This window comes from Podarcis melisellensis (assembly GCF_964234715.1).
Source record: "Podarcis melisellensis genome assembly, chromosome: 10".
Taxonomy (NCBI): Eukaryota; Metazoa; Chordata; class Lepidosauria; order Squamata; family Lacertidae; genus Podarcis; species Podarcis melisellensis.
The window spans coordinates 34,436,425-34,461,991 of NC_138542.1; the positions used below are offsets into that span (position 1 = coordinate 34,436,425).

At 43.1% G+C, this 25,567-nt stretch overlaps 2 protein-coding genes and 2 long non-coding RNA genes across 7 annotated transcripts in view; 3 read left to right on the plus strand and 1 right to left on the minus strand.

The window, feature by feature from the left end:
- The window catches only part of OSBPL8 (oxysterol binding protein like 8), a 70,924-nt gene extending 67,833 nt beyond the window's left edge, over positions 1 to 3,091 (minus strand). The window contains exon 1 of one of the 2 annotated variants that reach the window (XM_081929219.1): positions 2,881 to 3,091. The gene's annotated coding sequence lies outside the window, so the exon portion shown is untranslated. The remainder of the gene's footprint in view (positions 1 to 2,880) is intronic. The other variant, XM_081929223.1, reaches the window with a different exon arrangement.
- A 1,760-nt stretch (positions 3,092 to 4,851) lies between these two features.
- Positions 4,852 to 12,443, plus strand: LOC309379779. Its single transcript, XR_014172643.1, has 3 exons — positions 4,852 to 10,155; positions 10,288 to 10,858; positions 10,932 to 12,443. It is a non-coding gene; the product is annotated as an uncharacterized lncRNA (long non-coding RNA).
- Positions 12,444 to 17,179: 4,736 nt separating this feature from the next.
- On the plus strand, positions 17,180 to 23,423 carry LOC309379710. 2 transcript variants are annotated; one of them, XR_014172613.1, is made up of 3 exons: positions 17,180 to 17,337; positions 18,801 to 18,925; positions 22,411 to 23,423. It is a non-coding gene; the product is annotated as an uncharacterized lncRNA (long non-coding RNA). The 2 variants fall into 2 exon arrangements; XR_014172614.1 differs by having other exon boundaries at positions 17,189 to 17,337; positions 22,501 to 23,423.
- A 1,481-nt stretch (positions 23,424 to 24,904) lies between these two features.
- The window catches only part of ZDHHC17 (zDHHC palmitoyltransferase 17), a 44,210-nt gene continuing 43,547 nt past the window's right edge, over positions 24,905 to 25,567 (plus strand). For both annotated transcript variants that reach the window (XM_081929097.1, XM_081929098.1), the window contains exon 1: positions 24,905 to 25,046. In XM_081929097.1, the coding sequence (XP_081785223.1) occupies positions 24,984 to 25,046 (63 nt within the window). In that variant the 5' untranslated portion in view covers positions 24,905 to 24,983. The remainder of the gene's footprint in view (positions 25,047 to 25,567) is intronic.

Consider the following 25,567-nt stretch of genomic DNA (forward strand, 5'->3'; position numbering starts at 1 on the left):
TTTTCTGTGGCAGCACATTGCTATGGAATTCTCTTACTAGGGAAGTTAGACGGTCTCCATCACTGGCCCCATGACATTAGGGTGGGCTATGTATTTTTTATTCTACTTGCCTTTTGTTTGTTTTTTATTTGAGACTGAAAGTTTAACTCTGCTCTTTTTGGTTTTTGATATTCTAATCCTGATATTGTTTAAATTGGTTTTTATTTCATTTTAACTTTTGTAACCTGTCTTGGAGCAGGAAAGGTGATATATCCACAAATAAATAAATGTTTGGTGTTTTATACATCCTAGATGTTGTAACATAAGAATTCACTGGATCATGGACACAATACAGTAATCAATGCTGTTTAATTTATAAAAGGTGAGCCAGTGGCAATGAACCACCAGAAACTGGAGCTAGCCTCATTTCCAGAGTCAAGCATGAGCAGTCGGCGATATGGAAAATGGGATTTAAAAGACCCCAATACTCCTTACCTGCTATCGTCACTGCTGATAATTCTCTTTTCCCCACCCCTATTAAATTTCCTTTTGTCTTTTTCCTTTCATATGCCCCACTGCATTTTTTATGTTATTTTTTAACAGCAAAGTATCCAGAAGCTAGATTCTGGTGAGGTTCCCAAATAAAAGGCTGTAAAACTCTTGCACTTGCAACCTACCTCAGGTTGGTGACACTGCCAGTAAAAACAGCCCTGCCTCTACAGATTCATGCAAACAGAGACCTGTTCATTGCCACGACAACTGGCAAATTATGTATGCATGCATCATGCTGGATTCACCACAAAAATATATCCTCCTGCACCTGCAGTGAGTGCAAAAGACATGTTGATGTTTGTTAGGATAGAGGCGGCATCAGCAAAGGGGAGGTTATTTTAAACAGTCAAACCAACTATAGAGTATTCTTAAACCTGGCTAAAAAAAATTGCCCAATCTTGCCAAACACAACTGCAGGCCATATCCAGAAAGTCTAGCTGGTCCTCTGACCTTGCAACAACTCATCCTTTCCTCAGATGTTTTACAACTCATTTTTTCCATTATTTTCTGTAGCTGCAGAATTTCTAAAAGGTGCAAGGATGCACCACAGAACTGATGGAGAGCGTCTATTGATTCAACTCTGTTTCTATGTTATAACACCAATCACAAAATCTAAAGTGTGAACAGAATCATGGCCTATTTAGAAACATGTTGTTGGCATCTGTCTCCAGAAACAAAAAAGTGCACCTCCGGGGTTTAAGTCAAACCGCTGCGTTAGCAGCACCTGAGTGACCTCCCTGGGATGCAAGCCTGAACAGTGTGTATGGAGGTCCTGGGCTGTCCAGAAGAAAAGATCCCTCCTCTTGGCCTTGGTGATGTGGTCCAAAGGAAAGAAAAGCAATATATTTGGCACCAGCTTGGCTGCAGGAGTTGACAGACGGAGGCGTACAAGGCGCCATCCAATTGTCTTAGGGACTCCAGATTTGTGTAGGATTTACTCCTTAGCCTTTTCATCTCCCAAAGATATCCCGCAAAGTAGCAGAAGTTTAGAATCATAGTTTTCCTTCTCCTAGATGGGTTACCTTCCATTGACAAGCCCCATTTGTCACTCACTTCCCTCTGCAGCACATGAAGAAACCGCTTTCTTGACCACTGGACCCGTTATTGGTTTCATCCTCTTAATCTGCTGGAGCCTGTCTTTGAATGCAGGGGAAGTCCCTAACTCACTGAGGGTTTGAGACACATCAGTTATACTCACCTGGTTTAGCAGGCCAGTTGAAGATGTTCCCTGGGTGTGGCCACTGTCACATGCTGACAGCTTCTAGGAGCCACAGGTGATAACTGAGTGCAGGGTGGGGACAAAGGGCACAACATGTCCCACTAGAGGTAGTATTTCCCACCACAACACTCCATATACCCCTTCAGAAACAAGCACTATATAAATTAGAGGGGTGGCTGGCAGGTAAATTTGCATAGAAGCAACTAGAAATTGCATTCATAATTATTTAGGAGCACATAATACATACCTATCCTCAGAATAAATAACCCAGCTGCTGTCATACACTCAGATGCCTAGTAAACAACTGACCAACCCACTTGCACAGGGTTGACTAATTGGAGGAAGGAAAGCAAGTACTGAAAAATCCGTGTCAAGTTGTGGGACCTGCCAATTATTGGCAATGACAACAACAAGGTAGGGTGTGATTACTTTGCAACTTATATGGCACCACCCTGCCTGGTTTTCTTGCTTAAGCCTCTTGCAGCACCTTTCAATTCCCCTCCACCGGCAAATTGGTTATATATCTATCCCTTAGCAGCTCTGCAGGGGGGCAGGGTAACTGGCACCCTTAGTTATAGGTGGAGGAAACCAGAGAAAAATTGCCTGATTGCCCTCTATTTACAGGAAGTTACTGAAAACACGTGTTATAAACCTAATATATAAATATGATGAATTCAAGTAGAGTACGGCACATTAAAATGTGGATTATCAGGAACCTTTATCCACCTGACCTATTGTTATAGAGATAAAACCCACGTGGGCAAGACCAGAGAGCAGATATAAGAATTAGGACTCACTCCCAGTAGTTGCCAGTTTCCATCCCCGCTCCCTTGGGCCACAACAGCTCTTTAACTTTTTTTTATGACAGCAGCACCGGAGTCCCCTCTCGCCTCCGTGGCTGCTGTCAAAACCGCCAGGGCTGGGAGACGTGCCCAAGGTCACGCAGCGCCAGCGCCCAACCCGGGACCCCCCTCCCACAGACGCTCGTCTGAATGCGCAGCCCCCCGCCCCGCGTCTTCCCCACCTCCGCCCATCCTCGCTCTGGGCCAGCAAACGCCCAGTGGGACAAGGGCGCCCCACAGCTCGCTAAGGCAACGCCCCCCACCCCACGCCACGCCCGTCCTTCTTACCTCGGTTCCCAGGGGTCCCCGGGCGAAGGGGCGGAGTGACCCCCTCCGTCCCCCGGACCCGCCACCCCCGGAGAGAGGGGCCGGGCCAGAGCGACCAGAGATGGCTTGAGGAGGAGAAAAGCGGAACGCCGCTGAGGGAAGCGCTGCCTCCGCCGCCCCCCCCCCCTCACGCCGCCGCTCGCGCTGACTGGAGCCGGTCGGCCGCGCGCCCGCCTGCTCGCTCTTCTCCCCCTCCCCTCCTCACTCTCCCTCGCGGACTCGCTGCCGTTGCAGGTTTGGAGTCGCCGCTTGATGCTCTCATCAACGGCCGCCGCGCTACCTCTCTATCGCCTCCTGCGCACAGACCCTGCTGTGGAAGGGGACCGGCGCGCGGAGGGCGGGCGGGGGAGCCTTTCGCGCGCAACCACGCCCTTCTCGGGGATCACGTGATAGGGGATCCTGGGCACGGCGCTGAGGTAACAGGCGGAGACGCCGCCCTCTGGGGTTTTAATTTTTTTTAATCCGCTGGTTCTGCAGAGCTACATGCAGGCCTCGCGCTGTGGGCCCGCCCTTTTTGTCTCCCGAAGTCCCTGCGCAGAACAGCCTGGCGAGAGAATACGTGCTTGGCCCCAGTTCACACGCACGCATATAAACGCGCGCGCGCTCTTTTCTTTCCCCAGGGCCAAGCAGCTCAGGACTTCGGGGGGCCGGTGCGTGTTCAGGGCGCCACCCCATAGACAGAAAAGGCAATTTTTTTTTGCTTTTGCTGCAGTCGTCGCAGCAGGATATTTAGCCCAGATCATCACACCCCCGTCTCCCTCCCATCGGGGTTGCAACCTCTGAAACTGCATTACTAGGCATTACTAGGGAAGATGTAGAATAAGCTCGAATAATCGTCATCTTTTTTCCATTAGTTTTCTTCCATTAAAACAATGTTTTATGTAAGATTTCAACTGTTGCTAAAAGCAAATTTTAGCTCATTCATCCGGGACCTGAAATTATGTTAACAACTTAAACGTCTGGTTCTGCAACTAACTATCCAGCTAGCTTCTGCTTCCTATACATAGCTGAAATCTTTGTCGGAGTTCTTCGTGTTTGATCTTGCAGCCCCCTCCCGAGAAACTTCTTAAAACACTGTGCATCTTTCGGACAAGCCGCACTAATTTGGAAGCATACTCTTTGGATGGGTGATTCTCTACGCTGCCTCCCACGCCTACTTTTATATGTAGCTTAATAGCTAAATATACTTGTGTAATAAACATGGATGGCTTAGTGATGGCTGCTTAAGACTAAAAGCTTGAGAAGAGTTATGTTCAGCGGGTTTAGGCACGCCTCTCTTGATAGGATAGGCTTGGATTGTACACCATAGTTGGTGATTGACTGATTGATGGTTGTTAGTTACTGGACACCCACCTACTGTGGAGCAGTTTAAAGTTTTACAGAGTTTTCTTTTGAAATGGGCTACCAAGTTCAGTTTTTATAGAAGGCTTCCAGAAAGGGGTGGGGAGAGCAGTGGCGTAGCGTGGGTTGTCAGCACCCGGGGCAAGGCAAGTAATTTGTACCCCCTATCCTGTGGATTTGCGCCCCTTAACCCTAACCTCCAGATGTTGCACCCGGAGCGGCCGGCCCCCCCTGCACCCCCCACGCTACGCCACTGGGGGAGAGCTCCAAGAGAATTTGCTTTCTTACCACTTTTATTGGGCTAACTTATACAGTGGTACCTCAGGTTAAGTACTTAATTCGTTCCGGAGGTCCATACTTAACCTGAAACTGTTCTTAACCTGAAGCACCACTTTAGCTAATGGGGCCTCCTGCTGCTGCCGCACCGCTGGGAGCATGATTTCTGTTCTCATCCTGAAGCAAAGTTCTTAACTTGAAGCACTATTTATGGGTTAGCAGAGTCTGTAACCTATAGCGTATGTAACCTGAAGCGTATGTAACCCGAGGAACCACTGTACTGTTGAGAGCAGCTATATAGAATTGAAATATAGAGAGACAAGGAAGTGCCAGCTGATTGTAAAGCATATAAGGTGAGTGGGTGTTTTTAGTGTTTCAACTAATACGTGAAGGGAAAGAATTAAGAAACTGCTCCTTCCCTGCTCACAAGCACTAGCTTAAGTGTGGCTGGCTTTACATAACATGTAGAAGAGAGGCTGGATCTAAATGCAGTGGTAGGAGGTGGTAAAATGAACTACCATGCCAGGTTGCAGTTAGAGCAGTATCCCTAACCAGGTACCCTCCAGATGTTTGGGACTACAACTGGCATCAGCCCCAGCCAGCGTGGCTAATCGTCAGGGCAATGGAAATTGTCCAAAATATATGGAGGGTCCCTGTTGAATAAGGATGAGATAGAAAATTACATCCTGGGCAGCTGAATAGGATGGGTTGTCACTGCTTTTACTGTGAACTAAAATGTTGCTTGGCTCATAATTCAGAAAACTGTTCTGCGTTTTTGGCCTTTATAACAAGCTTTCCAGCTCAGCAACCTTTTCAGTAAGCATTTTTCTGTTTTTCCTTTGTGATATGACTGCAGCACAAAAGCTTCATTATCTGATTCTAATGTTTGTTTACATCACAGTTCTGTTCCTTGAAGACAGGTTTTGCTGTCTTCGGTGTATTTTATTAATAATTCTTCCCTTAAAGCAAACCTCTATAAATAAAACTCCTACATAACAGAAATATTCCCAAGAGTCAAACATTAAATGCTCTCCAAGTGTAAGATTTCAATAGATTTGCTAACTCCCTATCTTTAGACGGCTTTGGCTTGTGAGCTATGGAGGGGGAGAAGATGGTCAATGAATCTACCTTCCCTGTCCCAGTTATCTTGTCTTCTAGATGGAAGTGGAATACAGTGGAACCTTGGTTCTCAAATGGCTTAGTTGATGAACAAATCGGAAGCCGAACGCCGCAAACCCAGAAGGAGATGCTTTGGTTTGCAAACTTTTTTCGGAAGCCCAACGTGCTACGCTTCTGTTCTGAGTGCTTCTGCTGAGGTCTGTCGAGTCCCGAGCACCCACGCAACACAGAGGTGATATTTGGAGCTTATATTTGGTGATTTTGTTTTTGCGACTTATTTGGCGATTTTGTTTTTGCAACTTTTAAGGTTTATTTGTTTTTGTGACTGTGGAACCCAGTTCAGCTACAGTATTTTCAGAAGCACTCTTGCAATTTGATTGTGTGACTGTGCGGAAATGGATAAAAGCTGCAAAACCAAGAGAACCACTAACAGAACAACAAGTCCATGGGCTTGCAAGTGAGTAGTGATGATGTGGAGGAGTTAGTGAAGGACCACAAAACTGAGCTCATCACAGAAGAACTTCAAAACATTATGATGGAGCAGCAACAGACAGCAACTGAGGAAATATCTTCAGAGCAGGAGGAGAGCAGAAAAAGTGTATCTACTGCAATGATGAAAGAAATGCTTGCAAAATGCAAACTTTTGTTGAAAAATATCACCCTGATAAAGCTGCTGTAATTCATGCCACTTACACTTTCAATGAAAATGAAAATGTTATGTCCCACTTTAGACAATTTTTAAAACATCGGAAAAAGCAACTTTCCTTTTTAGTGAGGAAAAGAATTAGCGGGTCTGAACCAGATGTCAGTGGTTTAAAAAAAGCAAGGGAAGGAATGGTAGGAGAGGAGTCACCGATAGTGATTCTGGAAGAGGACCCCGACTCTCCATCCAAACAACAACTATCATCAGTGCAGGAAAGAAAAAATTACATTTTCATTTTTATCATGTACAATACCGTTTTATTTATTTTACAGTACAATACATTGTTTATTGCTTTCATTTTATGGATCATTGGTCTCGTTAGATAGTAAAATTCATGTTAAATTGCTGTTTTAGGGGTTGTTTTTAATTGTCTGGAACGGATTAATCCATTTTGCATTACTTTCTTTGGGAAACACACTTTGGTTGTCGAACGTTTTGGAAACTGAATGGACATACGGAACGGATTTAGTTTGAGAACCAAGGTACCACTCTACTGTTTTCTCAAGAGGGTGTGAGACAAGGATGGACTATTTGATGCACAAGTAGAAATTGCTAAATATATTCACTTGTGAGCTTTTAAAGGGCTTTTGAGAAAATAGTTGGGCAGGGCTCACTTTGTTGTGCTGGATGCCATTTAGATGTTGTTTATACTGTATCAGTTCAACCTAAGGAAAAAATTGGACAGCCCAGCAACCACTATATTTGGAATTCATTCAGATCCTGTTCCTTAGGAGACACTACAAGCAAGTTTTAAAATAAATTGTACATAATATTTTGAAATTAAAAGGCTGTTAAAAATAGCTCCATGATGTGTAGCTTTGGCTAACCTATTTACATTTAAGTAAGTTGTAGAGGAGTTGCTGAGAAACATCTGCATGGGTGTTCTGCTCTCATCTAGTAGCTCAAGTGATGCAATGCTAATCTTCTAATTGAGAATAATAATGTTTATGAAACTTCATTAGAGACCTAAATGCTTAAGCATACTACTTAAGTGAAACTGATCAGAACAAAAACAAGCAGGAAACCGGATAGAGCAATTCTCTTCTCACATTGCACCAGAACCAGACATACACTAAGCACAATGCCAGATGAGCAGCTCTTACATTCAATGCATGCTAAGTCTGGGAGAGGAGGATGAAAACACACAACCAGAAAATCAAACATTTCCACAGCCCACCAGTCAGGGACTGTTCCAGCAACATAGCCCACATGCAACACTGAAATGAACTCTTAACAGTGGAAACATGTCCCCAGTGTCATAACACACAGCAAGCAAACATTGCCAGAGCATCCACAATTCATCAACCCTAGTGGCAATGCCAACAATACTATTTCCAATTCCAAAGCCACCCTTTCAAGCATTCCAATGATCTTAACGCTTCTCAGAACCACAACTTTGGAGCAAAAGAGAACAATATCTCCTGTTGCACTGAATGCAATGATTTGGAATGGATTTTTTTCTCTCCTGGGTCTGGGGCTAGTGTAAAGTCATACCTTTGATGAGCGTGTGGCTGAACGTTTGTGGGTCCCATGTAAGTGTATACTCCTCCCCTGTGCCACTCGGTGTTATGTATGCCAGGGGATCCTGTATCTCATTGGAATGCTTTTTGAATCTCTTTAGCTCCTGTGCTTTGCAAGCCTCAGAGCTCCAAGGCAAGGCCTTTTTTGCAGTCTCATTTTATAGCACTATATGACAGTTGTGTTTAAGAGGCCTGCTACTTCATCATGACACACTCATGACTCCATTTTCTGCCATCTGAGTGTTCCAGCTGTAATCCCTCAGCCAACAGATCTTCTGTACCGTATAAGATTGATTAACAAAAGTAGAAGGGACTGTTGCTAAGTTGGGCACATTCATTTATTCTATCACAAAATAGATTCCATTCTCTTAACATTGCTGGCTTGAGTGGATTAAAAAACATGAGTCTTAGAGCAACTGTTAAAATAATTACTCATAATGAAGGAAGAGCAAAATTTAGTTCACATGACAATAAAGAAATCACATTAGACCTGAGTGGTGTGATTTCACCTCTTTATTTCATCAGCATGAGTTACACTTCTAACAAAAGCACAGTATAATTAATCAATTTATAGTCCCTGGCAACACAGAACTGAGAACCCAAGAGCCTCAGCCTTTCAGATTCTGAAATGTCAAAATCTAATACATAGAATTTTTCAAAGTAGTTAGATTGTGTGGATGAGGATCGGTGGGAAGAAGACAACCAGCAGCCACAACTACTTAGAAATACAGCTGGAAACCACCCTATTAGTCAATCCATGAAACAAATAGACCTACACAATATAAATAACAGATTTCCCTAAAATTGGGGGAAATAGCTTTTGACTGGCAACAAATACATACATAATCCCCCTGTTCGCCTTTTCCACTGAAAAGGCTATGTGCTAAAGTTGCCTGTTTGGGGAGAAGAAATCTCCTGTGACTTTGAAACACAAGGCAAGCAGAATATAACAAGTGAGTTTTTGTCCCCACTGCATTTTTACACTAGTAAAACCTATGCCTGCTCTAATTTTGGTTTGGTGTGGCTAATAAAGACAGAGGAAAGGCCGTTGGCTGCCCTCATTCCAGGAATATCCCAGTGGTGAGTGGACACAGCTTTTACAACCCAATTCTGTGTATGCTTACTCAGAAACAAGTTCCACTATGTTCAACTAGGCCTATTCCCAGGTCAGTTTCATTGGATTGCAGCCACAGGAAAGGGAGAAAGCCCTTGAGTGCACAGTCTCCCTCGCTAAGACTTAATGCTTCCTTCCGTAAAGATTTCAGTAGCTCACTGAAGGAAAATACATTATTTAGGCACTTCCAATGTGGCAGTTAATATTTGCTAGCTAACCCTGAACTTTTACAAAATCCAAAATTAGCACTAATACAGCAGCATACCCTTTGATGTGGGACAACCACACTCAAATCCCTTTAGATTCTGTGATTAACTTGGCAATGTGTTGAAACCCTTTGTACCGTACTAATAAAACAGGGATTGATGGACTCCAAACCATCATGAGGTCTAGTGACAAAGTAGGAAAAAATTGTAAATAAATACTTCTTGGGCTCAAGCTTCATTCTCTGTTGTGCTTTTGTGTTCTTTTATCTCCCTTGTACTAATTTGCCACTTTGAAAGTCCTGCTTGCCTTTCTCCAGTCACGGATATTTAGTCTTACTGCATTGGAATAAGCTCACTTCTGAATGCTTCTACTAGTCTTTCCCTTTCTTGATTCAGTAGAATTCCTTCGGGATATTTCATACACAAGAGGAAAAGGCAAATTCCAAAAGTGAAGGCACTGAAAAGCTGAGATTGCTGGCTTCTCAGCTGTAACCAGGAAACATGGATGCCATTTATTATTGTACTGTGTTTTTGATGAAGCAAGCGCACAAATGAATCTTGGAACACTTCAGATATGAAGTGGTTTGTGACAGGAGTGGGGAAACTTTTTCAGCCCAAGGTTTTTATTACATTGTGGAGGCTGCATGCCACAAGTAGGCCGGGTCAGAGGCAAGAAGTGGGCAGAGTAACTCCTACCTTTGTGCAGAAAACTACATTCCAGTTATGCAAGTGTTAGCAGTTTCTATACACTCACTGCTCACGTGCAGATCTTTCACCCAGGCAAGCAAGAAGCATTATTGCAGTTCAAGGACACATTAGAGCCAGGCAAAAATACTTGAGAAGAATGTAGAGCAGATCTGAGATTCCTCAGCCCTTGTTTACTGGGACACGAGCTTTTATATACTCGAAGTCTACTGCATCAGATGTATGATGAAAATGGACATCTTTACACTGGGGGTGAGGGACCGTGAAGGATTGAACAAATTAAAAAGATGAGAATGAATGATAACATGAATGAAAAATTACTTCCTAGCTAAGAAGTAGCTCTATCTGAGCCATTTTTTAAAATTTCCATTTTGTATTCCGCAGGCAAACTCTTCTATCATCCCTGACAGAAGAATTGCTGAAGAACAGAGGTAAATTAAGAAGCTCTACTGGGAAAGACTTCTGCCTAGGACAAAAATAATAATAGTACTTTAACCACTGCCTTTTTCTGGACAAAAAAAAATTTGAAGAGGTTGGCAGCAGTGAGCTCTCTCAGGTCTGCTTCATATACTGCATTTGTAAGGTAAAACAATTTTGCATGTACATGTGAAAATGTAAAGGATAAACATGACAAGCTTGTTTGAACTTGTGTATTATACAAATACACCTGCCAAAAGCCTCGGCTAGGGTGTCTGATTAGCTTACACCCATTGGCAAACACAGGTGTGTTTTAAGTAACTATCATTTGACTGAATCCAGTGTCTTTTCTCATAAACCTGATTTTATGCGTACCTAGGTTGGTAAACAGCTTCACGCCATGGAGGAGAAGCATAGGCACACCAACCCTCCCATAAGCAGATAATGTCACCTGGGAGCTGGACACTCATGTGAAAGACTGATTGCATGAAAGTCCTAATTGTGCGATTCCTCTCCCCACCTTACATTTATTGGAAAGGTCTCTTTTTTGAGAGAGGGGTGAAAAACCACATGAATAGGTTCTCTACATAGTCAGTGCTTAGAGCATCCAGGTTGCAAGTGATATTATTTGTGTGGGAGATTGGAGATACAACCATGCTATTTCTCCAGCATAAAAAGCCAATTATTAGCTAAAGTATGTGTGAGCCAGGCTGCAGTTCTATGCACACCTTGGAGTAAGCCCCAGTTAACACACTTCGGATAGCTACTTAAGCATCTCCTAAGAAAAAGAGAGGAAATGCATCAAACCCCTCCCCCTGGCCAAAAATAGATTTGCAAAATATCTGCATGGGCCAATGTATATGTATTGATGGAAATTTAGAAATAATTACTGAAATTTAAATAGAAATGCAACAACCTCACCACCATGGGGAAGACACCGAACAGATGACTGAATGCCTTCTCAGTGTGTTGTCCAAGTGCTTAAGTGATGATGAGTAATGACAAGCCCCTTTTTAATGGTACTTTGTCTGTATACTGCACTCAGATTTAACAGGGAACTGTCATCTATGAACTAGGACATATGGCTACACTAGAATTACTTTTGACTCATTACTCACACAGGATGGTCCTGGAGCTTATGCTGGCAATCGGTTAGGCTTCCTTCAATCTATTTATGAGTGAATCGGATGCTCTAAATAAGAATAGTGCATGGTCCCAGGTTGCATCTTTTCTGAGCTAGACTCTAGTTCTTGTTTGTTTTGACTTAAAACAGTGCTGGATTTAAAAGCTGTGGTTATGTTCCAGTAGTTTTGATGCAGAACACATACTCTCTGAAGTTTCCAGTTGACCTCTACAAGGCATTTAAAGAATTACTTCCAGAATGATTTAAGCCAGGGTCATAGAGCAGACCCACTGAAATTAATGAACATGAATTAGGTCCATTAATTTAAGTGAATCTACTCTTGAGTAAAACTTAGTTGAATACCACCCACAATATTTACTGTAATGTCATTTAAGCATATTTGACTTAAATAATTTTTCTGGATTGCATCAAGGGTCAGCGGTCCTTACAGGGATCTAAATAATTATTTGATTTGGTATTATCACCATCCCACAATATTTAGTTTACAGTATTTCTCTTTTTCAAGATACTTTTAAAAGAGGGAAAGAGATGGTGTGAGGTTGTAATGATCTCAAGAGAAAAAGAGGGTTGGGTGGGTCTGGCCTCAACTTCCACTGGCTCCGTCCTTAGCCCTGCCAATAGCTATCATATCTTCCCCAACCTATTTCCTCTTAGGGAAATGCAGACCTTAGTGGTAAGATTTCCCATCCCTTGTTTAAACTAACCTCAGTTTCAGAGTTCAACATAATGACAATCTGCAGTTAGTTTGAACCAGGAAACAGATGTTTCCAACCTCTTTCTTGTCTCACCAAAGGAGATGAACATGGGGTTATGCTCAAGGCTCAGGCACGTTCATTCCCAGATCACTCAACTATGGCTTAACATTACGTCTGAACCAGGCCAGAAAATAATGAACAGCACAGTTAGGGCCACACAGGGCATGGAGCTGCAATATCTAGGTAATAGTGTTTTTCTGGACACTTCATTATGTTCCATTCTAGAGAATGGAAAAGGAACTCGAAAAAGATTCTGTGTGAGCATGCCTTATGAAGAAGGCTTATGCAGGAACACAAATCTTTTGTTTTTGTTGACACGGGACCTTGATATTTCCACCATTAAATACACAATATATCTCATTACTAAGGTCTTTTGTATGCTGGCTTGGTACTATACAAAAATTTCTGAAACAATTTCACATGGCTAAGAAAATGGATTCATAATTGTTTAGCTGTGTTTTGATTGAGTGATTAACCTCACCAGTAGATGCTAAAAATCTAAATATCCTTGACATTTAACATATCCTATCTTAGGTCTTTTTTCTGTTTAGCTGCTATAAACACAACCTCTTTTCATAATAAAAAAAATATTATAGAACATTGTTTTAATTCTATCTGCTTCTGAAAGCTGAATATAAGATTATTACATTGATTTTTTTTAAAAAAAGGAGCTCCATGGCTCTCAACTGAATTCTATGATGGACATTATCTGATTTCGGCACAGTTATCATTTCTGACAATTCGGCAAGATAATTCTAGTTTTCCATTATCCAGTACCAAAAGGAGGTCCTTTCCTCCAAAACAATCTATTTTAGCTGTAGCTAAAACAAAACATTTTTTTTCTCACCAACATTTATCATGCCACATTCCGTTTCCCACATTTTGACTGTTTCCCCAGTCAAATACAGTCACCTCTGCCTGCACAAAGACTTACTTGCTCATAGCACATGACATTTCCATCATATTATATTTAGCTGTTGCAGCAGATTATTAATTTGAGAGCCTTGATGAGATGAATTGCTTGGCAGCAAAGACGCAGAGTACACCTGCTTCTCCTCCTGCTCCCACTGCTGGACTCCAGTATTTGTTTTTTAAAATCTGTTTTATCATAATTTAGCTGTGTTGGAAAATGGGTTTGTGATGTTTTCACATATTAAATATTTGTATCCTTACTTACCTGTAGCATACTCATCTTGATAGCAAAGAGCTGTGGCTTTGAGTTAGTAATATCCTGTGTTACATTTGTTTGATAATGGATTAAGCTTGTTGGGATGCCAAGCACAGTCACTATTAGAGCTGTAGCTGTGTCAGTGAAATTACATATTTCAAAAGCCAATTAATCAGTGACATTGGCCTCAGAGTACTGCTATTTTTGCCTCAGTATTTCACTGTTAGCCTCCATTTTGTGCTCAGGGGTGAACCAAAGATGGGTTTGACCTTATTTATAATCTTGCCATTGATTTATCTGTGCTTGACCTTCTTGCCAGTAAGATCATGAGGATCCAGAAAGTTCATTTGACTCACTAGAAAGCTATGTTGCAATAATGGTAATAAGGTACTGGTGAACTAAAGATCACTTTCATATGCAAGGCGCAAGCTTCCTCTACCACACAGAAATTCCGTAGAAATGTAGACCAGATAAAACAGTAGCATGTGCAAGGCAACAAGAAGTCACTTGCCATAATCATTGTTCTTGACAGGTAAATCCATTCAGGAGGTAAAGGTAAAACCTTCCAGATGAGCCATCCTTGCTTGTTTATATGCCACAGTCTACCACTTACCAGAACCTTTCCCCATTACATTACTAGGGTTTTCCATCCTGAAACCCCACCTGGATTTTACCTAGTCCCCTTTAATTCCCTTATTTTGATTGCTTCTCATCAGTCATCATGCCAGCTCATGATGCATTATTTTTTCACTAGAAAGCTTATGCTTTGGGTACCTGCCATGAGTCATCTGGATAGGTCAGACTATCCATTTAGATAAATAGTATTCTGGAGTAGCAATAGGAAGACTTGATTTCTCTCCACCCCACGCTCATATCATTGACATTGTAAATGAAAACATATTCTCCAATACAATCCACGTGTCTGTGATTGTTTTGGGTTCCGCAAGAGGAGTAAAGTAAGAAAATTCGGAATAGAGATAAGATATTATGCTTTCCTTGCTAAATCCCAAGGCACAATGCTCTGTTCCCGCTTGCTCTCTAAGTTTGCAATTAAGTTTGTGCCAATGCATATATCAGCTTTCCTGATAATGCGAGTGAGTGGATGAGGGTTTTTTTTACAACTTGGCGTCACTAAGCCCAGACTTTCTCTTTCAGATTTTATCCAACAAGAACCTTACAGCAATCTGATAGGAATTAGTAGAAGTCAATTAGGAAATAGCCCATCAGCACTGCAGAACATCTGCTTGGAGACTGCTACATTTCATGCAGGTTCACAAAGTAATTTGCTGATAACTTTCCATTTTAAAAATGGTGTGGGTTTTCACAAAAGGGTAGTCAACCATGTTGCCGCTATCGCAGAGCTCAGCAACTCACCTTTAAACGTTGTTTACTTTAAATGATGTCCCTTTGTGGTTTTTCTCAACAACACCCTTTATTGATGCTATGAATTGGCAGCTGCTGCTTCATTCTTTTATACTACTCTTGACTGCTGTGCTGCAGTTGTGTGAGATTTGATTTTCAATCTGAAAGTTGCCAATTCAACATGGTGAAAGGGTCCACAAAAGTAAGTGCTGCTGTTTGCACTCATTTTTCATGACTGTTCAAAGCCCCTTGATTTGCTGCTGCTTCAGCGCCATTTTTTTTTAAGAGGGAGTATTCCATTATTTGTTGCATTACTGCATTTATTCACATCTCTGGACCAGGTAACAATTGATGGCCATATTGTTAGTTCAATTAAGGCAGTGACGTCTCTTTTCTTGTTTCACTATTTAGATTTTCTGCTGATGATCTGCAGAACTTTGCAAATGAGCCATGACCCTTTTATATAAAGTTATTTATAAAGATATGAATGTATTGTCATTTCATAAAAGATTGGGGTGGTGTACAGCAGAAAACACCATTAAAAACAATACAGAGAATCATTAAAGTGACTGGCTAATAAAATCAAAATAAGAAGCAGCATTGGCCTGTGGGCATCAAAAGGTCTTCTAAGAGACACTGAAACTGCCAGTGATTCAGTTGACTATTATGTTTACATCACTACTGGAAAGAAAATTGTTTGACTTTTTTGCAGGCTGTCTCTAGTATGATGTTCTCTTGAGCATGCTTTCTATGTGTTATAAAGCAGCAGGGAAACCCAACCCAGATTTCAAGCAACTGTCACTACTCCAATTATCAGTGTGTTGCTTGCATCAGCATTCTGCTTCTTTTTTCACTACAGAGGGAAGGATATATTTGTTGTTGTTGCCCTCTGCATTTTGCATGTTTCAGCCAGGTGGAAGAATTAATCTTCTCTTTGCAGCTGGATGGAGATGATAACAAGCAGCCTCTGACAGTCTTTTTCACTTACAGCTCCCCCGCCCTTTGGGGCATACTATCTGTAGTACTTGCTTACATAAACAAAATATTGCTAGGTACAGAAGGTGCATCTCTATTGATTCGATGTTTTTAGTAGTGAGGTTTTCCCCCACTATGCTCGATGCATTTCCAATATTGTTGGCACCAGTGTCTGTCAGAATCTATAATAATTTCTACAAATATAATGGGCTATATTAGTAATTCCTTTTGTTCAGAAGAATATTTTATTTTTCAGTTAGCCATGGTGTTTAACCAATTAAATTGTTTGGGACATTATCACTCCAACAAAAAGGAGAATCTCTAACCCATTTAAGTAGTTAGCAGCATCACTGCAATGAGACAGCTGGAATTTGAATCAGGGTTTGGAAAAACCCAATGCCCAATGGAGGGATGAAAACCGGGGTAAGAAGAGTGAAAAAAAGGAGTGAGACCATTAAATTGTTCAACAGCACAGTCAGAAGTTCCATTGACTTCAATGGGATTTACTCCCAGGTAGGTTTCTACACACTATAGGATCGCAGCCTATAGCTTTTAGGTTATCATATAGGGCTATAAGCAATTAGCTTATAGTATAGGGCTTATTGAGTAGTAAGAGAGACTTAACAAGTAATTGTGGTTTTGCTGTTATAAGAACAAGCCAGTATGAGCCTTGGACTTGCATGCTGTTCCTTGTCCATCATGTGCAGGAGGAAGAGATCTAAAGCTAAAGATTTAAGTGGTGGTTTGTTGAAGTCACAATTTGTTGACAAGTCAGGACAGCAACTTGATCCTGGTTCAGACTAGGACCAGTGTGACCTCTGTTTTGGGGTGGGGGGAGATCTCTACTCAGCCATGAAGCTCGCTTCATCCAGTTCCTCACCTCTGCTATTGTCCAGAAGTTTCAGAGAGAAAGTATTTCTCTATTCCACAGTCCAGCAGGTGGCAGGCTATTCTCAGTAACATTGACACACACAATGAAGGATTCTCTTAATAATTTATGGAGGGTATAATCTTTCCTTACATTGCTTTGAACCTTGAATCCATCTCCTTAAATATTCAAGAAGACATGCCAGGATTCTTGATGCATGCCAGATGGGTGGGGTATAAATAATAATAAAAATTATTATTATTTATTTTGGAAATGTCTGCCTTTCACACTCCACACATTTACTGAGAGGAGATGCTGGTGCAGCACCTGTGTAGCTATGGCAAACACAATTTCTTGTGTGAAGCAAACCTCACTCCTTGCATTCATAGCTGTAATGGATTGCAACAAGCTTCCTTTACAAACACAGGATTTCCTTCAACAGAGAACAGGAAGAAATGGATATCGAAACATGGTGTTGCAAGTATAATCTTTAGATGGCAAACAGTAAACAGAGCCTTTATATATGTTCAACAGGAGACTGTACCCTGTCCAAAGAAAAGTAACACCTTACATTTCATTTATTTAAATGAATTACCACTTTCTGGCTAACAATGAGGCTTTGTGCCTCAATACAGCATGGGCTGGACCACAGCACACACTGGCTAGCCCCTGCCTGTCATTGCCTGGAGCAGCTGCAGTGATGGTGGCTTAATTACTGGGAATGGAAAAGAAGCAGATCGTAAAGGTTGTAAAGTGACATTTTTTAAAAGATTAAAAGGGATGCTCCTACCATTAGGCAGAATGAGACAGTTGCCTCAGGTAGCTGTTTTTGGGTGTCAAAAAGGATAGCAAATTGCTATCTGTAACATTATTGTTACAGACACTTTTCTGCCTCGGGTGCCAAAATTACTTGACCAGCTTTGGACACTGCACCTTGACTTGAGGTAGGTGGGCTTCATTGCTTGATGTGCCACAGGCAACAAATTGTCTTGTGCCAACTCTGTTGTCTTTATTTACTGATGTGCTACAAACTGGCCTTCTCTGAATATGGTAAGCTACTGAAATATATACAATTTAAGTGCTATAATCCACAATTTGCATTGGCAGCCAGTCAGCAATCAGTCTACATTCAAAGTATTGGGCTTGGTGTACAAAACTATACAACTTGAGACCAGAATACCTGAAAGATGCTCTCATCCCTTATACACTCAACTGATACTCAACTTGAGGGCAGTGGGATAGCTCAGTTGGTAAGAGCATGAGACTCATAATCTCAGGGTTGTGGGTCTGAGCCCCATGTTGGGCAAAAGATTCCTGTATTGCAGGGGCTTGGACTAGATGTCCTTCATGGTCCCTTCCAACTCTGCAGGACAGAGCATCTTCCAGATACCATCTTATCAAGAGATCCATTCCACACAATATGGAATATACACAATATGGAAATCTGGCATCTACTCCTTGGAACTCTTCCATTACATATCAGACTGGTGGTGTGGTGAGTGGTTTGGGCAAGGCAGCAGCACTGTGAAGATGTCCGAGTGAGCAACTTAACTCTTAACAGAGGTGGACCAAGGCCTTCTGCCTCCAGTCCATCTCTTGGGCTCCACCCACTTTATGAAGAAGAAGAAAAAGAGTTTGGATTTGATATCCCGCTTTATCACTACCTGAAGGAGTCTCAAAGCGGCTAACATTCTCCTTTCCCTTCCTCCCCCACAACACACACTCTGTGAGGTGAGTGGGGCTGAGAGACTTCAGAGAAGCGTGACTAGCCCAAGGTCACCCAGCAGCTGCATGTGGAGGAGCGGAGACGTGAACCCGGTTCCCCAGATTGCAAGACTACCGCTCTTAACCACTACACCACACTGGCTCTCTACAATTCTTAAGGGCCAACCCTAGATGGGCACTTCTGTGTTCCCCAACCTTCTACCTGCTCTGCTCTCTGTTCCATTGGGCTAGTGTGGTAGGATGGGTGGTACTCGGTTCCTTTGGCTAGGAGAAGGTGACTGAGAGTCCTGGCTTTTTTGTATTTTTGAACACTGCTTCAGTGGAGTTTAATGTATCTGCTATGTTTTATAAATGCTATTAGCCACTTTGAGGACTCAAGTAAAAAGCAGGCTATAACTCTCCTAAACAAACAAACAAACAACCTTTTAAAATGACTTTCCATTTTAAAATAATCTTTCATTTTCAATTTCATATTATTGATAGGAGTGTTGCTCTGGAAACAGAAAGTTCTTGGTGCTACTTCTAAAAATGCCCTTGGTATACATTGTGGAAACCCTGATTTAAAATCTAAATTTGCCTGTACATCTTGACACCTGTAATCGTCACAAGTAAAGTGAGAAAATGTTGATTGCATGTATACTGTGTGTTAGCAAAGCATCCAGACACTAACAAAAACATTAAAAGTAAATACCTATCAGCCTTCCTATATAGACAGAAAATGTTTAGCCAGAGATGCAATATATTCATTTTTTAATTTTAAGGACTCTCTTATAATTTTTACAGCCTGTAGTACCCAGGTTATGAAGACAGTTTCCAATTCAAATAATGGAAATCACAGCTGTAAAATGCAGACATATGAGAAGGGAGCTTTCAGCTGTCATGACTTCAGCAAAGGCTTTAACATATATTTGATATGATCTGCTATGGAGGGTGCGGAAACAAAGCTGGCTGTTAGACAGATCTTCCTCCCATTGGATGAAAGAGATGGGTAAAAAGAGTTTAAAACATTATTCAAATCCCATAGGACTAGTATGGGGCTTGTCAGATACCATTTGGAGCGAAATTGGCAAAGGAACTCCACCAAGAAAAAGACAGATTCTACTTTCAAGATTTATAGTTTCTTAAATATATATGTTTCCCAGACACATAAAATGCACCAAGTTGTTAACATAATCATAATAAGATTACAACTGAACACCGCAGCTAAAATACAATGGCAACCGACATATCAAATAACATTGTTAAATATGAGATCTCTAAAAACCTAACTGCAATCCTTTCTTCGAGTTACACTTACTAGAAGAGAACAGGATTGTGGTAAAAAAAATTCTCTTGCTGGGTGCAACACAAAGATATAATGGGGTTGTAGATATAGACTGCTGTTGCAATTCTTTTGTGTAGGCATTACATAATGCCAGCATGACTGTAAACTCCACTGTTACGTTAGTGGTTCAACAGGAAAATCTGAAGGTGGCTGGGGCTTGGTGGGGATGGAACAAGCCTGGCTTTAAACCCTAGGCTTATTTAGAGGTTGGTACCATGCATTCCTCTCCACCTGGCATTATGTTACACCTTCAAACGAAGTGGTGCAAGTTAAGACATTCCCTTGAAGTTAGCAGAGATCCCAAGACATCTGTACTGGCACCTCCTCCTTCCCATCCCCACAGTCACAATGCAAAGGAAGATGTTCTTGATTCTTCCTTGGAATCACCTACAGTGGTACCTCGGGTTACATAACGCTTCAGGTTACATAACGCTTCAGGTTACAGACTCTGCTAACCCAGAAATATTGCTTCAGGTTAAGAACTTTGCTTCAGGATGAGAACAGAAATCGTGCTCCGGCGGCATGGAAGCAGCAGGAGGCCCCATTAGCTAAAGTGGTGCTTCAGGTTAAGAACAGTTTCAGGTTAAGTATGGACCTCCGGTACGAATTAAGTACTTAACCCGAGGTACCACTGTACTTTAATTCAAGCCTGCAGTGCAAAGGATCTTGAGCTGCATCCACAAAGGGAAAAAAGATTCCTTTGTGATTGACAGGTCCATAGCCCCACTGACCTATCAAAATGGCTCTTGTGGGTGGGGTGGACAGATTCTGTTCCACACCTTTGGCCTACGGGAAGTGTACAAGCAAGTCATGCCCAGATTATTACTACCACCTCACTCCTCACAAAGCAGAGAATGGTCCAGCAGCTCAGAGTTTCTTGAACAAGTAACATGCCAGTGGCTATAGTGTGTGCATCCAGGTCTTTGATTGCTGATTGCCCCAAAAGGTGAAGACACAGAGGGCTTTGGGTAGCTGCTGTGCGTTCACTGAATCAATATGAATTATAGGGAAATGCTTGCACTTCAGAGGCAGGGATGGTGAGGGTTAGCCTGCTGCCTTTGTTCACAAGTACAGTGGTACCTCAGGTTAAGAACTTAATCCGTTCTGGAGGTCCATTCTTAACCTGAAACTGTTCTTAACCTGAGGTACCACTTTAGCTAATGGGGCCTCCCGCTGCCACCGTGCGATTTCTGTTCTCATCCTGAAGCAAAGTTCTTAACCTGAGGTACTATTTCTGGGTTAGCGGAGTCTGTAACCTGAAGCGCCTGTAACCCGAGGTACCACTGTAATCTATTGGCAAATACAGTTGCCTACTTCTGCTTAACAATTTATTCAATGTTATTATAGTTACCAAAATAATAATATTTTTTTTTTACACCTACAGCTTTGGCGTTCTATATCTTTCTCTCCCCCACCCCACTCCCGTGCTCTTACATTAGATTCAATGTGAGATAAACAGTGAGTAATAAAGAGGTGGATCATCCGGGTTACTTTTTAAGCTCATAAGCATAATGCATTATAGCATAATACAAATTATGTAAGAACCCACTCTTCACAAATGTGGAGGAAAACAGCATAGAAAATGAGGAGGAAGGCCCCCCAAACTCCAATGCAATTAATGAAAAAGCATTGTGATGATTATTATTTCAAAAATGTGTTTTAGACCACTTAGCTAATCAGCAGCTTAAACTGAACAAGTCGGTCAGAACAATGCAGCTCTTCATTACTTAATTCCATCACAGTCTTACTACACTAGAACAACATACTGTAAATGTGACAGTTCTGGTGGTCCTTGGGACACTGGACAAGTGCTGATCCCTGGAACTGTTGCTCTGTCCCAGAATGTCTTCTCACATCCCACCTGGTTTTACAAATCAAAACTGCAGCTGTAAAAACCTCCAGTCATTCAGTTGGCATAGAGGCTGTAAATATGGGTGCTCAGTCAGCATCCCACCACAGGCAGTACCTTGGATAAATGCTCAATATTTCCTATAGGTGAGCTTGCAATATTAAGCTGCAGGTAAGGCAGATTCACTATAGCAGGGTAGAAGGCAAAGGCTCCCAACATTTGGGGGGCACAAAACTTTTTAAAAAATAAAAATTGTGAGGGATAGGCAGTCTTGGTAGATGCTGAGGGCAGTGTCTGAGAGTGTAATAGTGCCCATAGGTTCCATGTTGGGGGTCCCAGGCGCAAAATAAAAAGTACAAAATTGTACTGTCCTATTGGGCATTTCTGGGCAGGTGCATTTCTACTGCTGACATCTTCCTTATACAAGTAGACACAGCCACAAAGTACCGTATATAGAACTCAAAAGCTATTAGGCATTCAGTACTGTAGCACACTCTAAATACCCTATTTTTTGCTCTATAAGACTCACTTTTTCCTTCCTAAAAAGTAAGGGGAAATGTGTGTGCGTCTTATGGAGCGAATGCAGGCTGCGCAGCTATCACAGAAGCCAAAACAGCAAGAGGGATTGCTGCTTTCACTGCGCAGCAATCCCTCTTGCTGTTCTGGCTTCTGAGATTCAGATTTTTTTTTTCTTGTTTTCCTCCTCCAAAAACTAGGTGCATCTTGTGGTCTGGTGCGTCTTATAGAGCGAAAAATACGGGTACCTCAGTTCATACACTGATCACATTCAAGAGCTGTCCTGCAAGCAGTAAGCCTTACTATTATTATTCAAGCAAGGCAGTTTTTCTCCTGGCATCTCAGACTCAGCATTTTTCTGGAACAGGCACGAAGAAAGGAAAATCTTTCTTTTTTTATTCCAGATTTTCCCCACATTTCTACATAAGTAAATACTGAGGTAAAAGGGTCTACATAATGAGATCTGCTTCCCTGTCTACACTTACCTCCTTCAGAGACTCTGGATGGCTCCTTTCTTCACACAAAGACTGCAGTTCACTGGGCACCCAGGTTCTTCCAGTTCCTCCTCCTCCTGGAGTTTTCTGGACTCCACCTTGCATCTCTGCCTTTTCTGAATTCAGCATCAATTTATTTGCCCACATCCAGCCCATCACCACTTCCAAACATTTAGTTGGAGTTAGGAAAGTGTTGCTGAACTGCACTGAAAAGGGTAGGATGCGCAACTGGGACATATAAATCAGGATGAATTTGGGATAAATGTGCATTGCTGTATAGCTGGCAAGCAAATCAGGATGAATGCTCAACAAACAGGTTGTCTGGAGGAGTCCCAAGTTTTCATTAATAAATTTAAAGCATACTGGACACCTAGAAGAAATTTTATCCAAGGACAGACACAAGTTTGTTATTAAAATTTTGCATCTTATCCAACATGTGAGACAGGGCCAGGGGTCAGCAAACGTTTTCAGCAGGGGGCCGGTCCACTGTCCTTCAGACCTTGTGGGGGACCGGACTATATTTTTTTGGGGGGGGGGGGAATGAACAAATTCCCATGCCCCACAAATAACCCAGAGATGCATTTTAAATAAAAGCACACATTCTACTCATGTAAAAACACGCTTATTCCTGGACTGTCCACAGGCTGGATTTAGAAGGCGATTGGGCTAGATCCGGGCCCCGGGCCTTAGTTTGCTTACCCATGGGCTAGGTAGGCTGAAGAAGATTTATTGGCTCAGAGTTGCCCAATAAGCATATTGACTCAAGTGGATGTGAACCTGGGTTTCCACAAACCTAGTCCAATATACTAATCATGCATCACATTGGCTCTTTGCCTATAACAGGGGTAAGGGAAATTCAGGACAGATTAAAGGAAGTTCTTCATACTGTCCAAAGCCAACTATAGAACTTGTTGGAAGCCGCCCAGAATAATCCTAATTTGAGTGGCTTGAAAAGAGGATTGGACAAATTCCTGGAGGTTCAGGCTATCAATGACTACTAGCCGTGATAGCTGTTTTCTGCCTCCACAGTAGGAGGTAGTATGCTTCCAAATACCACTTGCTGAAAACCACAGGAGGGGAGAGTACGCTAGGTCCTGTTTGCTGGTTTCCCACAGGCATCTGAGTGGCCACTGGCCACAGGATGCTAGAATTTAGATGCATAGGTCTGATTCAGCAGGCTCTTATTATGCTGTTATATGTTCTTAGGGAATCTTCCAGTAATCCTTCAGGTGTTGTTGGACTCTAATTCCCATCAGCCGCAGCCAGCATGGTTGTAGATGATGGGTGTTCTAGCCCAACATCCGGAGAGCAGCAGCTTAGCCTCCCTTGGTCTGTAGGGAGCAGCAACTCCCATGGCACTTGAAGCATATAACACAATGGTTGTGTGATGCATTGCACTCATATATTTGACAAGTGTTTTCTTTACCCCTATATATTGAATCTGAGGCAGAGTTTCTCTTGTGCACTAGAAATGGCCTGGCTATCCTCCTGACTCAAGCATTTATGGGCAAAAGCCTATTCAGGAACACAGCTGTGTATGAGGACAGAAGACAAGGCAATGAAATGTTCCAGATCTGGTTTGTCCAGTGAATAAACCAGGCTATAGAAGCAGGGGAGTTTTACATAAAGGATTTTGCCTAGCCCTAGGTCGGGGGGGGGGCGGGGGTGCAGGGGAAAAAACGCAGCTGGGGGCAAAGCCTTACAGGACTAAGTCGAGAGATGGCCCACCGAGAACCTGCCAGATGGAGAAAAGAAGGCAAAAGTGGCAGAGCAGGTCTGCATATTACAGCTGCTGGGGAGGGGGGGAGCTGCCAAGTGAGACTGCCAAGTAAATGGAACTGTGAGTAGAGGTTTTAATGGAAGGAGTGGGTCTCATCTGATATTGGGATAACAATTACTAACTTCTAGGCAGTACGTGATTGTGACTGTAACAGCACTTGTGTCAGTAGTCACTGACACTGAAGAAACGCACACATTCTTTAAATGCAGAATTAAAGTAAGGTCGGATATTTTTAAACACTTTAAAAAGTGCAAAAACTTGCTTTTGGGTCAACAGCATGTTGGAAGCCCCGACTCTTTGCTGCCACTGACACGGCTTGACTCGCTTGCATGACCTGAGTGTGGGACATCCTGGCTTCGGGGGTATCGGCCCACGCAAGGCACTTTGCTGAAGTCTACCTTTCCCCCCTCTACTTATGGGCCGCTGTCATTTGCTTTGTGGACCTAGGCGGCCTTCCCCCCCCCCCCCGCAATCTAAGGCCCTATCTGGAATCCACGCGCAGCAAAAGCACAGGAGCGAGCGGGGTCGAGCGGCTACTACTGGAGAGCGCTCGCTTCCTCTCTCGCGCCTCGGCTCTCCCCGTCTGGCGGCCCATCCGCTCCCCCCCCCCCCGCTTCCACCGGCGCAGAGCGCGAGAGAGCAGGAGCGAGGTCGCGAGGGAGCGCGTTACCCGGCATGCAGCGGGAGGCGCGTTCGCACCAAGATGGCGGCGCCTCTGGAGGAGTACGAGAAAGAAGCGGGCTGCGTCCCTATCCTGCACCCTGAGGTGAGGCCCTGCTGGCTTTAAGGCCTCCCTCGCAACCCCGTCAGCCTGGAGAAGAAGCTGGGTGGCGGCGAGAGGGAGGAGGAGGAGCGGAAAGTGGCGGCGGCAGCGGAGGCCTCCGCCCTCCTCTTGGCACTCCTTTCCCAGGCGGGGGCGGAGGTTGGCCCGGAGGCGCGGGCAGGATTGTCTGGGAGGGAGAAGCGGCGGCGGCGGCGGCGGCGGGTGCGCCTTGGCTGGGCTGGGCTGCGGGGAGGGGAAGGGAACAGGCTGGGCGGGCAAGCTCCCCAGTGCCCAGCAGGGGTGGGTAGGTAGAGGACGAGGCTTTGCCCTGACCCCCCGCTTTTTTAAATTCTGATTCCCTCACAAGGATATTTGGGGTGGAAACTGGATGGGAGGGGGTGTCCTCCTGGCAATCCGTACCTTCCCTTAATCACACATAAAGGAGCGAGGAACTGCAGGTGCCTTGAGTTTACTTGAAAAAAAGAAAAGGGGGGGGGTGTCCTGAGACTCAAAAACCTCAAGAG